Here is a 19,090-nt window from a genome sequence, read left to right as displayed (position 1 = left end):
TATTTTGGACATATTCTGAGACATAGCTGCCTACAAAGGACACTTCTCGAAGGAAGTGTTGAGGGAAAGAAGAGGACAAAGACGAGTGGATGAAAAATATAGAAGACTGGACCTATCTCTCGTATGAGGAATGCAGCAGAGAGGCACAGAATAGGACATGGTGGAGACACATGGTCAGGGCTGCGCCGTGCGGTTGTGCAGATTGTCCCCCGCACGAGGGCGTATGAAGATAAGGGGTGCCATTTCATCACGGGAAATAATAAAAAATATATATATGTTTTATATATTATATCTTTTATAATTATATGTTTTATAATTATATCGTACTACTATAAATTACACAATTACAAATTATAGTTAATGCAATAAAAAAGAAATTTAAAATCAGTCAAATTATTATGAATTCATAATAATTGAACAATATTTTTAACTTAACCACCGTACCAGCCATTATGGATCAAATATGCTTCATATCCATCAAATATTTTACTCAAATATACAACTCAAAAGATAATTGCAATGCTGAAACGAACATTCACATGTAAAGATAAGGATGTAATATCAATGGTATTACAATTTTATTATGCACTTCGCATCCATGATAATCTTTACGTCTATAGACGTCTAGGCCGGTAGCGTCGTTAATACATCATTAGTTTTATTATAATTTGTTTGAAGTGAAATGTTATCAATATTACCACAGATTTTATTTCACAGAGTAAGCATCGACTCAGTGAAAATTGCATAAATATTCTCGATTGTTTGTTATATTTTTAGTGGAAATTATTAGTTTAAGACAGACAGTGAAATCAGGCTTATGCTGTGTTTTGCACTTTGTGGATGTGTGCAATTGTGACTGAAACAGTGACATTGTTCTGCAAATTTGGAAGGTAAGAAACTATAACATAATTGATTTTGTTTCGACAGTAAGCATTTGGTGAGACTAGAAAATAAAAAGGGCGGTAAATGATGTGATATCAGAATGTGTCCTGAGAGTTCAAAGAATAAATAGAGTAGGAGTCAAATGGATGTGTAATCTTATTAAGCAAGAGATTCACAAGAAAAGGACGATGTGGAAGGAATACCATTTGTATAAGGATGATGTCCGTTATGAACGTTATAAGCAGTAGGCTAGAATAGTCACAACTGTTGTACAGAAAGCAAAGTCTGATTATGAAAAGAAACTGGCTCTGAATGCTAAAGACAACCCACAAGAATTCTGTCGATATGCTGCAAGTAAAAGAAAGAATGAATATGAAAGAATAATTCTTCTAAATCCAGATGGCGTGAGAGTTACAGATGCAGAAGAGGTTGTTCAGTTAAAGAGTCTCCATTTGTTAAAAGCTATCAACCTGGCGAACGCAACATTGAGCTCACTTTTACCTCTTCACTAGATGAAGAAACAGGTGTTTTAGGCTGAGGTATTAGAGCTGTTGCACAAACTGAATAAGAATTCAGCAATAGGGACAGATGGAATATCAGCACGTGTGATAAGAGTGTTCAGCTGAACTTTCCATTCCTTTGACCAGGATGGGTCTCAAAACACGGATGATTCCGCAGGAATGGAAGGAATGTAGGGTAATTCCATTGCACAAGGGTGGTGCAAAGACTGATGTATTCAACTATCGACCAATTAGTATCTCAGGTGTGGTGGTGAAGATTTTGGAAAAATTGGTTAGGGCCCGTATTCAGAAATGGGTTGACAGTGAATCTCTACTTTGCAATGAACAACATGGGTTTATTAAGGGAAGATCATGGTTTTGCAACTTGCTCACATTCTATAACAATGTTACCATTGAATTAGACATGGGGAATGGATACACCATGATACTTTTTGATTTTCTAAGATTTTTGACAGAATACAGCATGCCACACTGCTGAATAAACTGGAGAAAATGGGTTTGGGTTATACAATATTAGCATGGATAAGAGGACTGACTGACAGATATCAAAAAGTGGTATACGGGGGATCTGAGTCTGCAAGGTTTAAGGTTAACAAGTGGTGTACCACAAGGATCAGTGCTTGGTCCACTGTTATTCAATCTATACATTAATGATATTAGGAAGGATTTGACAAGTGACATACAGTTATTTGCAGATTATCCAAAGATAGGTAGGGTAATCAGGAATGCTGCTGATATGCAGTCTGCAGAACGATTCGAGTAAGCTGGAATTGTGGGCATGGGAAAATGGGTGTCAGTTCAATGTCAGTAAATGTAAAGTCATTCACTTCGGCATGATTAGATATCCGATGTTGTATTATATTGGTGCGATTAGGCTAGAAGAAACTGATGAGGCTAGGGATCTTGGAGTGTTAATAGATAGGAAGTTGAAGTTTAAGGGCCATGTGGCAAAGATTGCAAATACAACTCAAAAGATAATTGCAATGCTGAAACGAACGTTCACATGTAAAGATAAGGATGTTATTTTGCCTCTTTACAAGGCCTCGATAAGACCTCACTTGGACTATTGTGTGCAGCCTGGTTTCCATTGTGATTCTGATATATTGGAGAGAGTACAAAGGAGAGTGTTAAGAATGATATCAGGAGTGTGGAATACTGATTATGAAGATTATGATATTATGATATCGGCGGTCTTATCGGTGCATCAGGCTGACGTGGCTCGACTTAAATTAATAAACATAGGTTATTTATGAACTATAAAACTCTTTAGATGATCTGGGTTTGTTTACACAAACTACACTTGGCCCTTTCTTGATACTTTTTTGATGTATTTTGCATAATTTCATTTTGTGCGTTACAGTTACTGTGCAGTTGCCTTTTGTTTTATAAAATATATTTATTGTTGTTTAGGAAATTTTTTGTGAATTTGGATTATTGTTCACGTAAAGTAATTACATCTTACATAGTAATTACATTGGAGGGAGGAATTGGAAGGCCAGGATATCATTACTGCATGGGAAATTGTGAAAGAATATTTATTAGCAGCAATGGTAAATTGTATATCATGAGTGAAGGAGAGGACACAATTTGGAGTAAAGTGGATGACAAACAATATTAGACAGGAATTGCATGCGAAAAAGAGGCTACAAGAGATATAAAGAGGCAGGTGAAGAGAAGATGCATGAAGAATATAAGACACAGGCCAGAAGAGTGACTAGTGTGGTAAGGAAAGCAAAACTGGAATATGAGAGGAGATTGGCCCTAAGATCCAAAGAAAATCCTAGGGAATTTTTTAGCTATGTGGCCAGTAGGAGGAGAAACGACTGTGGAAGAATGATATTGTGGGATAAAAATGGGAATAGAGTGGCTGATGCAGAGGACATAGTGGAATTGTTCAATGAACACTTTATTGGAGTTTTTCATCCTAGAGTCAGTTTTAATGCTAGAGGGATAGGGCTGGTTCGAGGTTTAGAGGTACAGGAGGAGAGTGTGTTTCAGATACTGAGTACTCTGGATGGAGTTTTGAGAGAATGTGCTAGGGAACTGACAGTGCCTTTAACCTGGCTTTTCAATGAAAGTCTGGCTTCGGCAAAGGCGCCCAGGGAATGGAAGGAAGGTAAGATATTGCCATTACATAAGGGTGGTAACAGACTGGAAGTGTCTAATTATAGGCCAGTCTGTGTGTCATTAGTAGTTGTTAAGATCTTGGAGAAAGTAGTGAGGCACCGTATACAGCATTGGGCAGATGAGGGTAATGTTATCTGTGAGAGTCAACATGGATTTGTGAAAGGGCGCTCTTGTTTTAGCAATATGCTAGCCTTTTATAATAAAGTTACAAGAACATTAGATGAGGGAAAGGCATATACTGCAATTTTCTTAGACTTAGTGAAGGCATTTAACAGGGTGCCACATGATAAGCTGATATTTAAGTTGCAGCACATGGGTCTGGATGTCAGATTGGTCAACTGAATTCAGGATTGGCTGTCTGATAGGTATCAGAGAGTTGTGTATGGTGGAGCAGTTTCAAGGAGGCAGAGGGTTACAAGTGGGGGTCCCACAGGGCTCAGTACTAGGCCCTATATTGTTTAACCTTTATATCAGTGACATTGCCAGTGGATTGCAAGGGGATATTCAGTTGTTTGCGGATGATGCGAAGCTGGGAAGGATTATTAGTAATAGTGCAGGAGGTTTAAATCCCTGCAAGAGGATTTAAATAAGCTAGATAGATGGGCAAATGAATGGGGGTGTCAGTTTAATGCAGCAAAATGTAAGGTCTTGAAGTTTGGGAAACATCAATGGGATGCTGCATACTCTATGGGAGGAGTTATACTGGAGGAAGTAGGGGAGACAAGAGATCTGGGGTTGATGATTGATAGAAACTTGAAGTTTAGGGGACATATTGCAAAGGTGGTGAAGGTAACACAGAGGATTGCTGCAATTATGAAAAGGACACTGACCTGCAGTGATAAGAGGGTTATCATTCCGTTGTATAAGTCTCTGATCAGACCACACTTGGACTATTGTTCTCAGATTTGGTCCCCAGGATTTGAAGGGGATAAATTAATTGTGGAAAGGATACAAAGACGGATGACAAAGATAGTTTCAGGACTGTACAAGCATAGTTATGAGGATCGGCTGAGGGAATGTGGACTGCAGAGTTTGGTGGATAGAAGAAGGAGAGGTGATATGATTGAGACTTTTAAACTGTTGAGAGGTGGTTACATGGTTGACACTGGGGGAGTTCTTTTGCTTGGTTGAACAGCGGGAAGGAGTGATGACAAGAGGCCATCCCTGGAAGTTACGAAAGGAAACTGTGAGCAAGAGGGTAAAGAGGGGTTTCTTTGTGTGGAGGGTGGTTGAACCGTGGAATGCATTGCCTGATGGAGTGGTGGGAGTGAGAACGGTCAATGAGTTTAAGGAGTGGTATGATAGACTTTGTGTTTCTTAGGGGGAACTTCCCCTCGATGAGTCTTGACAGACTTTATGTTCTTAGGAAGGACCTCTCATGATGAGTCTTTTGACTCCATGGAGGCCTGAATAATAATAATAATAATAATAAATAATCTATTATATTTTTGCTAATCTAATATATTTATAAGTTTGAAAATCAGTTAAATTGTTTCATTTTAGTTAATTATCTTATTTTGAAAACAAGATTTTTATGTTATGTTGGGTAGACGTCTAGAATATAAATAAGTTTTAGTAAGAGATTTATTTATATATTTCTTCTTCTGGTTGGAAGACATTTGGGTTGAGGCCCTTTTACTAATTTCTTTAATAAATCATTTTAATATTCTAAAAATTTCTGAATTATTAAACAATTACTAGAATGTTAAAAATATTAAATAAATATCACTGAGAAATCAATCAGTGGCTAATATCTCTACATGTTAATTTAAAAAAAAATCCCTAAAATGTAAGCATATTTATTATTCAAAACATCTGAAAAATCAAATTCTGTAGTAAAAAAATAGTCATTTTTGGGCCATTCACCTTAAAAATAATAATCCTTAGATGTCGGGAAAAAAGCCAAAGAAGTTATCTGGTGCACAAAACAGGAAAAGACAATTGCAACGAGAACAACTGGAACATAAATTGGCCGGATCTTTGAATAAATTTTTAACTTCAGGACCACATAATAAACGAAGAACAGAAAGTTCTGACAAAGCAAATACTCTGTGTAGCTCTACTACAGAAAAAGAGAGGACACAAGATAACTGTGAAGAAACAAATATTACATGCGAAAATGAGACTGGCCTGACTGGACTGTCTACAGAAGTTGCAGCAGACGAACTGGATTCTGATTCAGTGAAACCTGAAACTTCAAATTTTACTTTAAATTTTAATGTTAATGATCCAGATACTTGACCAAATCATATAACTACCAAAGTTAGAGATTATTTAGTTGAGCATTGCCCGTGTCAAGTAGTTAAAGAATTTCCAAAGATAAATCTGTCTGCAAGTTTTCTGATTCATACTATTATCGAACTTTAGCAAATGGAGAAAAACTTTTACGAAGATATTTAGTTTATTTACAATCATGAAAAAGTCGGTTTTCTGTTATTATTGCAAAATATTTGGTAGTCAAAATTCCCAACTTACTAATGAATACGCTTGTAACGATTGGCAACATTCAAGTCATATACTAAAAATACATGAGACAAGTTCCATGCATATTAGAAACTGTTCAAAATGCAGCGAACTTAAAATGTTGTTGATTAAGAAATGCATTATTGACTGCACACAACATAGATTATACGAAACTGAGAAAAAATATTGGCAATCTGTATTAGAACAGTTAATCTACATAATACAATATTTATCAAGACAGTGTATATCTTTTAGAGGTTCTTCACAAAAACTTTTTTGAAAATGATAAGGGCAATTTTTTAAAGTTATTAGAAACTGTTGCTAAATTTGATTTGATAATAGCAGAACACTTGCATCGCATCCAAACATCACAAAAAAAGGAACATTGCTCATTATTTAGGTGATAAAATACAAAATGAAATCATCCTTATAACTTCTGAAGCTACAAAACAAAAAATTTTAGAAATGGTGAAATAGGCGAAATATTATTCATTAATTCTTGACACTATTCCGGATATAAGCCACACAGAACAATTATCTATTGTTATTAGATTTCTTAATCAAAATAAAGATACAAATATAGCAGAAATTCATGAAAATTTTTTGGGTTTTCAATCTGTAGAAGATACCACTGGGCAAGGACTATTTGAATTTATAAAAAAATAATTAAAAATTATTGAATATTAACATTTCGGATTTACACGGCCAAGCTTATGATAACGGTTCAAATATGCTAGGCAAACATAATGGTCTACACGAAAAAATCCTTGAAATAAATTCAAGGCCTTTTTCTATTCCATGCGCTGCTTATTCATTAAATTTGGTAGTTAATGATGCATCTAAGATATCCTGTTAAACTAATTTTTTTGGGGGTAATGCAGGAATTATATAATTATTTTTGAATATCTGTGAAGCTTTGTGCTATATTAAAAAAAACATATTTGTGTTTTACATTTAAAACCACTTTCTGCTACTTGAGGCAATAAAGCCATTTAAAAATAATATCAAGGAAATTTACCAGACTCTTTTTGTTATTACAGAAGATGAAACTAAAGATATTGATTGTAGATTTCAGGCAGACAACTTAATTTCAAAGATTTATTCATTTAAATTTATTTGCTCTGATCACGTTTGGTACGAAATCTTAAGTCTCGTAAATGTTGCAAGCAAAATAATGCAGAATCCGACATTTGATATAGGAAAAATTACTGAAAATTTTGATTATGTTATACAAGAATTAAATATTCGCCAAACAGATCAATATTTTGAAATATTATTAGAACTGCAAAATCAGTAGCAAACAATCTTAATATTGATCCTATTTTCAAGACATTCGCAAAATAACAAAAACCAAAATGTTTGTTTATGAAGCATCAGATGAGACAACGCATGATCCTAAACAAAATTTTAAAATAAATTTTTTCTTCACGTTTTTAGACACGACAATAACTTCAGTCACAAAAAGATTCATACTCTTAAAACAACATAGCAAAGACTTGAAAGTTATAAGAGACATTAGCAAATTAAAAGATTCCAGTGATGAAAATTTAATGAAACATTGTAAAGATTTGCACTTAAAAAACTGAGCGACAATCAAAATTCCGACAATTCCTATATTGATGGTATTACTTTATTTGAGGAATTAAAAACTTTACAGTGTTTTATTAAAAACGAGTCAGCTCCTCAGGATGTTTTAAATTAAATGTACGAAAATAAATTAACCGACAAGTTTCCGAATACTGCAATTGTAATGCGTATTTATTTAACATTAACAATATCCGTAGCATCAGGGGAAAGAAGTTTTTCAAAACTGACACTAATAAAAAATTATTTGCGGTCAACAGTGTCTGGAGAGCGTCTAACGGATTTATCAATTATATCAATTGAAAATAATATGGATTCATTAGACATTAAAGATATTATTAAAAATTTGTGGTGGCTAAAACAAGACTGATAAATTGTAAAATAAATCTACATTTATCCTAATTGTTATATAGTTAAAAGCATATCTCCAAATTATCTTTGCTATGTAATAGTAGTAATATCTCTTTTTATATTAAAATGAAATTAATTTTTGTTTATATATATATATATATATATATATTCTGTTGTATTTATATATTAATGAAATAAACATTTTTGAAAATTTTTATTGTTAAAAATTCCTTATGAATGAATTTTAGTGATTACAATGTTCTGCTATTTTTACATAAAATTTATTTTTATGTATGCTTATAAACTGTTTTGTACTTTTAAGAAAGTCAAATTTTTCACAAAAATTTTTCATGGAAACTTATTTTATGGGAGCGCTGAAAAAGTTTTGCACAAGGGTGCCGCCTACCCACATCGCGGCACTGCACATGGTAGTCAATCTCCTGGAGGGAGAAGACATCTGACAGGATATAATGGCTTAAAATGTACCCTTCCACACTTACACCTTTTGTATTTTCATGGCAGTCTCATCCACTTGAATGGAAATCTAATGTTTTATGCTGTGGTTGAGTCCTGGATTAAGTAATTCAAGAACCATGTTCTATCCAGAGTCCTGATATCAGCTTATTGCTTGATCCTATCTTCTACTATCTCTTCTTCAGTGCCTTTGCTAGCATTTCATTTTTCTCTCCACTACTAGCTGCTATCCCAAGATTCATCATGATTGCCTTCTGCAGTGCACTGTAATATTGATGCTGTGTAAAATTTCACACTTCATAACAATACATTACTGCTATGATTACTAAATAATTTAAGGAATTTACAACGTATATTGGAATATAAATTAAAATAAACTTTAATACATACTTCCTATATTTCGGCAACGTCACGTTGCCATCTTCATGGGAACATAAGATTAAGACACGTGCATGCGGGCACTAGAAACAGCAAATGAGGTAGAAGTGAGGAAACTACTGTTTTTCTTAAAGTCCTGATTGTGCCCCCTATATTAGGTATTCTTGGCCGTTGGGTTGAAGTTCTCATAATACACGTTTGCCAAATTTGGGGCAGTCTCATGCATTCAAATTTGTTGAGATTTGGCATGTTTCTTAGGGCTGAGGCCGATTCTGTGAATAGTCTTTCAAATTTAAACGCTGCGGCATATTATGGTGGCTTTCTTCCACCTTATTCTAATAGAATATGCCTTAAGAAACATGCCAAACCTCAACAAATTTGGATGCATGAGACTGCCCCAGATTTGGGAGATGTACATTATGAGAACTTCAGCCCAATGGCCAAGAATACCTAATATAGCCCACTAGGGGGCACCATCAGGACTTTAGGAAAAACAGTAGTTTCCTCGCTTCTACCTCATTTGCTGTTTCTAGTGCCTGCATGCACGTGTCTTAATCTTATGTTTCCATGAAGATGGCAATGTGACGCTGCTGAAATATAGGAAGTATATATTAAAGTTTATTTTAATTTATATTCCAATATACGTTGTGAATTCCTTAAATTATTTAGTAATCATGTGCAACCAATGTATAAGCCTTTCTACAAACATTACTGTTACTGCCCAATTTTTATTCAAATTTTATTATTATTCAAATTATTCAAATTTTAGAGGGTTTTCCTACTGAAGATAAATTAGCTTGTATTGTACTGGAGGTAGAATGGTGTTCATTCTAACTGGAGTTTATCATCCCACAAATCAGGAAAATTAGCTTGAGGAACATGCATTAAACGGATATCATACATTAGCCTTGTAACCTTCAGGGCCAAACATTTGACAACCAGACAGTTGGTGGAAATTCTCTTGCAGGTAGAGGTCAGCATCACTTTTGACTCTTCCAGACTTTGTACCAGCTGCAAATTACATGCCCCTTTCTTTCCAACTTTACATTGCTATTGATATAATAAATAATTTAAATAACAAAGAACATAATCTTGTAGCTGTTGTTGTGGTTATAGCCTTTCAGCTGTTTAGGAGCAGCTATATATGCCACCATCTAGGGAAATGACTATGAGCAAGGTGGTTTTCCGTTGCCTTCCTTGCCCTAGTATATCCTATGACTGTACCCTGTGTGTTCATGGGCTGGTTTGCCTGCTTGTGAGATGAAAAACCCCAGATAAACTGGTGGAAAAAACCCTGCTGTCCATGCTCAAGACCAGCTAACTTTGCTATGGCTGAGGAAGAACCTTTAGTTCCTCATGTCGTGGATGGGAATTGAACCTAGGACACTCCTTCACCATGCATATAGTTGCGAAGCACAAAGCCACTAGGCTAACTGCATGGACATCTTGTAGTACGGACTGTTAATTGATAGATAAAATACAGGCACTATTCCATGTAATTCTCGTAGAAAGGCTTATACATTGATTATACATGATTATTAATTAACTTAAGGAATTCACAATGTACATTAGAATATAAATTAAACTTTAATATATATTTCCAATATTTCGGCAACGTCACATTGCCATCTTCAAAGAAACTTAAAATAAAGATACGTGTACACAGGCACTACACACAGTAAATGAGGATGATGCAAGGAAGTTATTGTTTCTCCTAAAAGTCCTAATTGTGCCCCCTAGTGGGCTATGTAGGTATTTTTGGCCGTTGGGCTGAAGGTCTCCTGATGTACGTCTCTCAAAGAAACATGGCAAACCTCAACAAATTTGGTTGCATGAGACTACCCCAAATTTGGGAGACTTACATCAGGAGACCTTCAGCCCAACAGCCAAGAATACCTACATAGCCCGCTAGAGGGCACTATTAGGACTTTTAGAAAAAACAATAGCTTCCTTGCTTCGTTCTCATTTACTGTGTGTAGTGCCTGCATGCACGTCTTTATTTTAAGTTCCTTTAAAGATGGCAATGTGACGTTGCCAAAATATATATTAAAGTTTAATCCATCATGTAACCTTGCCTTCATCTGATCTTTCCACACAAAAGGGACTTTGATGAGCATAAGTATTACTCTGTAAAGGGGATACCTTTTGGAATATACTAGTACCTTTACCAAATAGACCTACTGGTTGGTAAATGATTCTCATCACCTTGGTAAAACACCTTACTTATTGATAGCCTGAAGTGGACCATGCTATGTTTGCTCACCAGAACACAGTTTCAATGTTTCTATCCCTTCCTTTCTTTTTTATGCAGTGTGAATGAGCAGCCTGCAAACAATTTTGCAAGCTGGCTGGCAGATAGTACACATGACTGAACTTGATGCTGATGCATCTGAATGCTTCCTGATAAGTTGTATAATTCTGCTCCCAGATTGAACCTAGAGAGAATTACAAGAAGGGTGTATGGCAGACTCTGTGGACATCTGCAACCAAGACACTTGATATTATATGCATGCTGTGCAACTCATTCTTGTATTCAGAATTTAAATATTATGGCCAGTTTTTCTATTTTCCTGAAAGAGGTTCATGACATCCTGAGCAAAATATATACCAGTAATAAATTATTTTAGGTTTCTATTACATATGAAACTGCTGTTCACAAAATATAGTGTGCCTAATATGCACGTCTCTAAACAACTAGTAACTTATTCTTATGGTATTGTAAAGCAATTGGACTCTTTCTATATGGTGATATGTCCAAGATGCTTTCTTTTCACTGCATATGCCCACTTTCTTTAGATTAAAATGAACAGTGAACCAATTCAGTAGGGATGCTAAGAGTGTTCAGCTGAAGTGACTATGTGACTATTCAGGATGGGGAAGATTCCACAGGAGTGGAAACAAAGTATGATAATCTCATTGCACAAGGGTGGTGCAAAGATTGTGTGTCCGACACTTCGAAAACTTCATTGTTTCACATTTCTTGAGACATATTTCATCCTACACTAATGTAAGCAGAAAGGCAAAACAACCATCAATAAATTCAAATCTCATTTTGAAAGCGCCAGATGCAGAAAGTCCTTGTAAGTATGGCATTCATGCCTTCTTGTCTCTTGCAGAGGCTATTATTGCAACTTCTGCCCACACTGTGAATCATTGAATTTCCATACATCACATTCCTCGCTGCCCTGTTCATTCTCCCTGTCTTCTTCTCTCATCTCTGTATCCCTTGCTCTCAACTTTATTTTTTATCTACTTTTCTGGCTTTATAAACCATTCTTTGCCTCCCTTTCTTCACTTTGTATCAGTTAGCCTCTCAAGGCTCCTAATCTTCATCCTTTTCTTCATGCCATCCACTTCCTCTTCATGTGATATTCACCACCACAAGGCCATCTGCTAGAATTGTTGCATCTCTGGTTACCTTATCTAAAGTTAAATCCATTGATACCTCATGCATGCCTTCATCCTAAATCATACAGTTCAAAATTCTCTGTTGGCATTCATTTGTTTTCAAGTCGCCACCTAAACTGTTACCAAAAACATAGGATACTAACATGAAAATCATCCATTGCTTCCCATTGTTTATATTTCATGTACATATGATGTTCCCATCTCTCGCCTAACACATTTTCAATCGACAGCAAGTGCAGCATTCTAAATATCCTGTATGATACTACACAAAATGTAATCTTTAAATGGTAGTTGGCTGGATGATAGTGTGTTATTAAAAAGGCTGCCATAATAGAAACCAAGAAGCAGTACTACACTATATCAAAATATTTCATAAAAACTCAATCATGATTAGCAAAATTTATAAGAAATTTTCTGTTCATTAATTCAAAAGCTTTTCTTTGCACCATTTCATTAACAATATTTCTTAGTATGGTTTTAAACACCAGTGAAGAAGCAAATTTCCCACATTCTGAAATATTATTATTATTATGTGACACCTCCAGGGAGTCCAAAGACTCATCGAGGGAGAGTGTGCCAACAGCATCGAACGATTGAACCCCTTCCAACTACTACTCTCGCTCAAACTTGCTTAATGTTTTGTGAGTTGTTAGCAGCAGAGGCTCTACCAATCGACAAACATATATAAGACATTTCAGGGGAAAAAATTGAATATGTTTAAGAACGTTTATTTGTAATGTAGAATTATTGATATTAACTATTGCATTATCCAAACTGTAAAAATATTTTCTTTCAGTGATTGAAAATAGAATGCATTCTGAAGAGTGGTGGTTTACTGAATATGCAGCAGATATATATAGTTATCTGTATGTTTTGGGCCAAAGACATCCTACCTTTCATTTCCGTTCACCACAGCTTCGTTATCGCAGACACTTAGTGGACTGGATGCTCAAAGTTTGTGAAAATAGAAATCTTTGTACAGTTGTTCAGCATGTTTCAGTTTACTTGCTTGACCACTTCATGGATAATCATAGTATATCCCAAAAGCATTTGAATCTCTTTGCTCTTGTATGTATATTAATTGCAGGTAATTGTCCTACGTTTTCATATACATAATATTGTTTATAGTATAGTTCACAACATCAAAATGTTATGGTTTAATTTAGTAATTAGAATTTTACTTATGTTACTGCTAATACAAGGTGATATGAATGCAAAAATCGGAAGAGGAAGGGAGGAAGATATTGTTGGGATATTTGGATTGGGAGTGAGAAATGAAAGAGGAGATATGTTGTAGGATTTCTGTAGAAAGCATGATTTAGCAATTATGAACACTTGGTTTATGAAACATCCAAGAAGATTGTACACATGGAAAGCCCCAGGGGAGGATATAAATAGTAGAAGAAATCAGATAGATTATATTTTGATAAACAAAAGATATAGAAACATTATAAAAGATGTGACAACATATCCAGGAGCAGACTGTGATACAGATCACATATTGTTGTCAACTAAGATAAGGATTAATCTAAAAAAGGCAACTACAGGGAAATGGAACAAATCATGGAATATGGAGTGGCTGAAGATACCAAGTACGGCGAATGAATTCTCAAAGAAAGTAGAAGAAGAAATGAACGAGAGAAATATACAAGAAAATGATGATACAAGTGAAAAATGGAAGATTCTGCAGGAAAGCATAATTACTGCTACAGAATTACATTTAGCTAAAAAAGAGGATGAGAGAGAGAAAAGAAAGAAACCATGGATGACGGAAAATATTTTGAAAAATAACACAAAGAAGAAGAACGTTAGTTAATAGTAAAACAGAGGAGAAAAAAAAGCAGTATAAAGACTTGAATAGGGAGATACAAAGAGAGAGATAAGAAGGAAAAAGGAAGAGTGGTTAGATGAAATAAGTAAAGATACAACAACAAAGGCAGAAAGAAAGGACATAAAAGGTGTTTATAAAAACATTAATATGATGACAGGAAGGAGAAAGATGCTAAGGACTGGAGCAATCAAGAATGAAAGAGGTGAAATTCTGATAGAAAAAGAGAAGATATTACAGAGATGGGAAGAATATGTAAGTAAACTTTACGAAGACAGGGAAAGAGGAGAAAATCAAAGGAAAGAACATAGTGGGCAGAGACTGTGCATCATGAGGGAGGAATTGAATCTAGCAATTCAAAAGATGAAAGAAGGAAAATCCCCTGGAATAGATGGTATACAGATAGAACTTATAAGGAATATAGGTGAAAAAAGTATGGAAGTGTTATGGCAAATTATTAATGGAATTTATGAAGGACAAGAATTACCAGTGGAGTTTAGAAGATCAATTTTTATCCCCATTCCAAAAAAGGTGGGAGTTTTAGATTGTAACAATTTTAGAATGATAAGTCTTATAACTCACACAGCAAAAATGCTGGTGCAAATAATTTTAGAGAGAATTAGGAATAAAATAGAAAAAGAAATGAATGAGGAACAGTTTGGATTCAGAACCAACAGAGGAACTAGGGAGGCTATAACTTGTCTAAGAATTATTGGGGAGAAAACACTAAACCATGGTGGAAAGTTGTTTTTGGGATTTCTAGATTTTGAAAAGGCATTTGATACAGTGAAACATGAAAGGCTTTTTGACATTCTAGAAAATACTGATATTGATTCTTATGACTTTGAAATTTTAAAAAGATTATATTGGTCACAAATAGCGTCAGTGTGTGTAAATGGAGAGGAAACAGGAGAATTCCCGGTGGAGAGTGGAGTCAGACAAGGATTCATTATTGTTTAACTTTTATAATGAACAAATGTTTAGAGAGGCACTTGAGGATGTAGAAAAAGAATAAAAATAAACGGAAGAATCATTAATAACTTAAGATATGCAGATGATGTCGTAGTGATGGCAGAAAGTGAAAATGGGTTAGAACAAATTATGAAAACTCTTGTAAAGGGTATGGACTAAGAATTAACACAAAAAAGACCAAGATAATGATAATAGGTAGAAAAATAGGAGATAATGTAAAAATAAGATGTGGAGGGAAGATTTTAGAAGAAGTGGAAAGATTTCAATATTTAGGTTGCTGGATCTCAGAGAAAGGAACTTCAGAGTTGGACATTAGAAATAGAATAGGCAAAGCTAAATCGGCATTTATGGAAATGAAGATAATTTTAATAAACAAGAACACTAAAATAGGCATTAGAATTGGAATAGTTAAAGCAACAGTTTGGAGTATAGCAAGTTATGGAAGTGAGTCATGGACACTAAGAAAGAGAGATATGGAAAGAATTAATGCATTGAAAATGTGGTGTTATAGAAAGATGGAAAAGATTAGCTATACAGAAAGAATATCGAATCAAGAAGTTTTAAGATGAGTTGGGATGGAAAGAACACTGTTAAAGAATATTATGCAAAGAAAGACTAGATTTGCAGGACATCTTCTGAGAGGTTCTTCGGGACACCTGACAAGAACTATATTACAAGGGAAAGTTGAGGGAAAGAGAAGACGTGGAAGACCAACTAGAGAGTGGTTTAATGACATCGTGCAATGGACTGGTTTAAGAATGATGGAAGTGACAGACAGAGAGAAATGGAGAAGTGCTGCTCATCTGCTGCAACTCTCTTTCTAGAGGATGCTACCGGACGACGACGACTGCTAATGGCTTTTATATTAAAGTAAACTTCTTTCTTGTATCTTCCAAATAATATAAAGAATTGTCTTATGTAGGTATCGGAAATGTCTTCAGTCTTTTTTACCACAAAATTTCAAAATCTGTGTTCTAGGTTAACTGCTATTATGTATCACTATATTTATAAAATAATGTGGAACCCCATTGATAGTAAATCACTACACTATTTGACATCTTGTAATTGGTATTATAGGATTTATCAGCCTTCTGTTAGTGAAATGATAGTTGATCTAGAGGCATTTAGATGAGCTGTTACCATCCACTTCCTTTTTCTGTTCAGATAAATGCTATGGGGGGAAAATATTCGATGCATTTTTAAAAAAAAACCAGTTCTGAGACTTATTTCATATTATATATATATATATATATTTTTTTTTTTGGGGGTGGGGGATGAAGTTGGGAAAATAGCTCAGCAAGGATTGATCACAGTGTGGTGTGATGAAACTGATTACACTTAAAGCTTCCATTCTTATTTAGGTGGCTTTTGTGCATATTTTCACCCACAGCTTAATATCTTATGGATTAACAAACACCTATCCAGTCTAGCCATAAATACTGTTACAACCTAAACAGAATATAAACCTCATCATCATCATCATCAAATTCCTGCTATGTACCCTCAAGGGGTGTACAGAATATGACAGTACTACATGAAAAAATTACATCATTACTAACTTCCTATCTACAATTTTCCTCCAAATCAGTCTGTTACTTGTCAAGACTCCAACATTATCAGATATTATATTTCTATCGTCTAAGGCACTTTGTACCATATCAATCCACCTATATCTTGGTCTTCCTCTGGGTCGTTTTCCTGCCAACCTGGCAGAGAACACTTGTTTTGCTAATCTTTCCTCTCCCATTCTATTTAAGTGACCATACCACCTGAGATTAGCTCTGCTAACGCATTCCTCGATGCTGGCAATGTCAAGTTCTTTCCTAATATCCTCATTTTTAATATGATATTGCCATTGATGCCACCTGTTCACGCCTCTAATCTTTCTCAGGACTCTCATATCTGCGGTCTCTAGTCTTTGGTCAAGTGTTTTACTTCTGACCCAGGTCTCAGATACATAAGTTAAAACTGGTTTGAACACTGTCTTGTATACAGCTAATTTAGTGTTCTGGCTAATTTCTTTCTTATTCCATATGAATTTATTCAATTGAATTCCCACCATACCAGCTTTGCTGATTCTGTTGTCTATTTCTATATTTAATTTACCATCTTCACTAAAAATTGTGCCTAAGTAGCTAAAATGTTTTACTTGTTCCACAGGTTCTCCATTCACAACACAGTTGACATTTTCAATGATTCTGCCTATTTTCATTGTCTTTGTCTTTTTATTGCTGACCTTCATACCATATCTATTACAACAGCTATTCAATTTAGTCAGAATCTTGCAGACTTGTAGCGGATTTATTTAGAAGTATAACATCATCCGCATAAAGCAAAGAGCTGACATTAACATCTCCAATTTTGATATCAGGTTTAATACCACATTCATTCATAATGTGATCCATATAGATAATGAATAACAGAGGGGATAATGTACATCCTTGTCTCACACCAGATTTAACATTAAACCATCTTCCTGTACTTCCTTCAATTCTAACTGCTGACTTACAACTCAAATAAAGACTAAGTATTGCTTGATATAATGCCCCATTGACACCATATAACTGCAGCGTATTGAATAGCTTCTCTCTTGGCACCTTGTCATATGTCTTTTCCATATCGACAGAACTTAAATACAGATCTTTGTTATATTCCCATGCTTTCTCGACTATTTGTTGTAAAGTGAAGATCTGACCCTGACAGCCACTATTTGGCCTGAATCCAGCTTGTTCTTCACCTAGCTTTTCTTCCACAATTCTTCTCAACTGTTTCTCAAGTATACTTGCATAGATCTTGCCAGGAACACTCAGTAGGGAAATAGCTCTGTAATTCTCACATTCAGTTTTTTCCCTTTTTATATATGGGTACTATGAGAGCTCTACTCCAATCATCGGGAATTCGTCCCTCTGTCCAGGCTTTCTGAACTATGAAGTGCAGCCACTGTAAGACTCTTATATTACCATACTTCAGCATTTCAGGTCGAATATCATCTACTCCTGCTGCCTTTCCACATTTTAAGCCGTTGATGGCTTTTTCTACTTCAAGTATGGATATGTAATCCTGACTGCATGCCTGGTCAGTGTGTTTTATCACTATGCTGTCATCACTGCTTGTTGCATTTAGCAGTTTTTCAAAGTAATTACTCCATACTTCAAGGATATCTTTTTCTCCTGTTTTCATGTCACCTTTATCATCTCTAATTACTTTTACAGCACTCTTTCCTCCATTCCTAAGCTTCTTCAACAACCTCCAGAATATTTTGCCACCTTCTTGATATTTATTTTCTATATTCTTGCCAAAGTCCTCCCATGACTTTTGTTTAGCTAGTTTTACGCACTGTTTAGCTTTCTTACATTTGTCTCTGTATTCTGTAAGAGTAAAAGCTGACTTATTTGCTAGGAACTTTTGATATGCTTTCTTCTTTTCCTTCACTGCCTGTTTAACTTCCTGTGTCCACCAGGGAGTTCTGATTTTTTTATCCTTGCACACAACCTCACCACATGCCTCTCTGGCAGAATCAATCAATGTTTTCTTCAAAGTTTGCCACTGAATCTCCAAGGTTTGTTTCCTGTTCTCAAACTCTTTCATTTTCTTTTCAATAATCTTTCTGTATTTTAGTCTACAGTTCACATCTGAGAGCTGCTCAACTTTTATTTGCTTTAAAACTTTCTTACATGTTATTCTTTTCAATATGAAATTCAATTTTATCCTGCTCAAGACTAAATAGTGATCACTTCCAATTTCAAATCCTCTGTACACTCTGGTGTTCTGCACCAGGGAGAAAACATCACTATCAACAATAACATAGTCAATGAGACTTTTCTTATTCCTAACGTCTTCTCTCCATGTGAATTTGTGCACATTTTTATGTTGGAACATGGTGTTAGTAATAACCAGTCCATGTCCTGAGCAGAAATCCAACAGGTATTTGCCATTATTATTAGCTTTGCTCTTTTCTCCAAATTTTCCCAAAATATTTTTGTATGTCTGACAATCATTTCCTACTCTGCTATTCAGATCCCCAACAAGGACCAACTTTTCCTTTTTCATTGTGTCAGTTGCTTTTTCTAGAGCATCAAAAAATTCCTCCACTTCTATCTTA

At 35.1% G+C, this 19,090-nt stretch overlaps 1 protein-coding gene across 2 annotated transcripts in view; it reads left to right on the top strand.

Moving 5' to 3' along the window:
- The window catches only part of CycJ (Cyclin J), a 115,015-nt gene that overhangs the window by 14,832 nt on the left and 81,093 nt on the right, over positions 1-19,090 (top strand). For both annotated transcript variants that reach the window (XM_090391007.1, XM_090391008.1), the window contains exon 2: positions 12,985-13,275. In XM_090391007.1, coding sequence (XP_090247133.1) covers positions 12,999-13,275 — 277 coding nt within the window. In that variant the 5' untranslated portion in view covers positions 12,985-12,998. The remainder of the gene's footprint in view (positions 1-12,984; positions 13,276-19,090) is intronic.

Source organism: Typopeltis vanoorti, chromosome 4 (assembly GCF_054136105.1).
Source record: "Typopeltis vanoorti isolate ZY-2024b chromosome 4, IOZ_Tvanoo_1.0, whole genome shotgun sequence".
NCBI classification, from domain to species: domain Eukaryota; kingdom Metazoa; phylum Arthropoda; class Arachnida; order Uropygi; family Thelyphonidae; genus Typopeltis; species Typopeltis vanoorti.
This window is presented reverse-complemented; position numbering and strand designations above follow the sequence as displayed.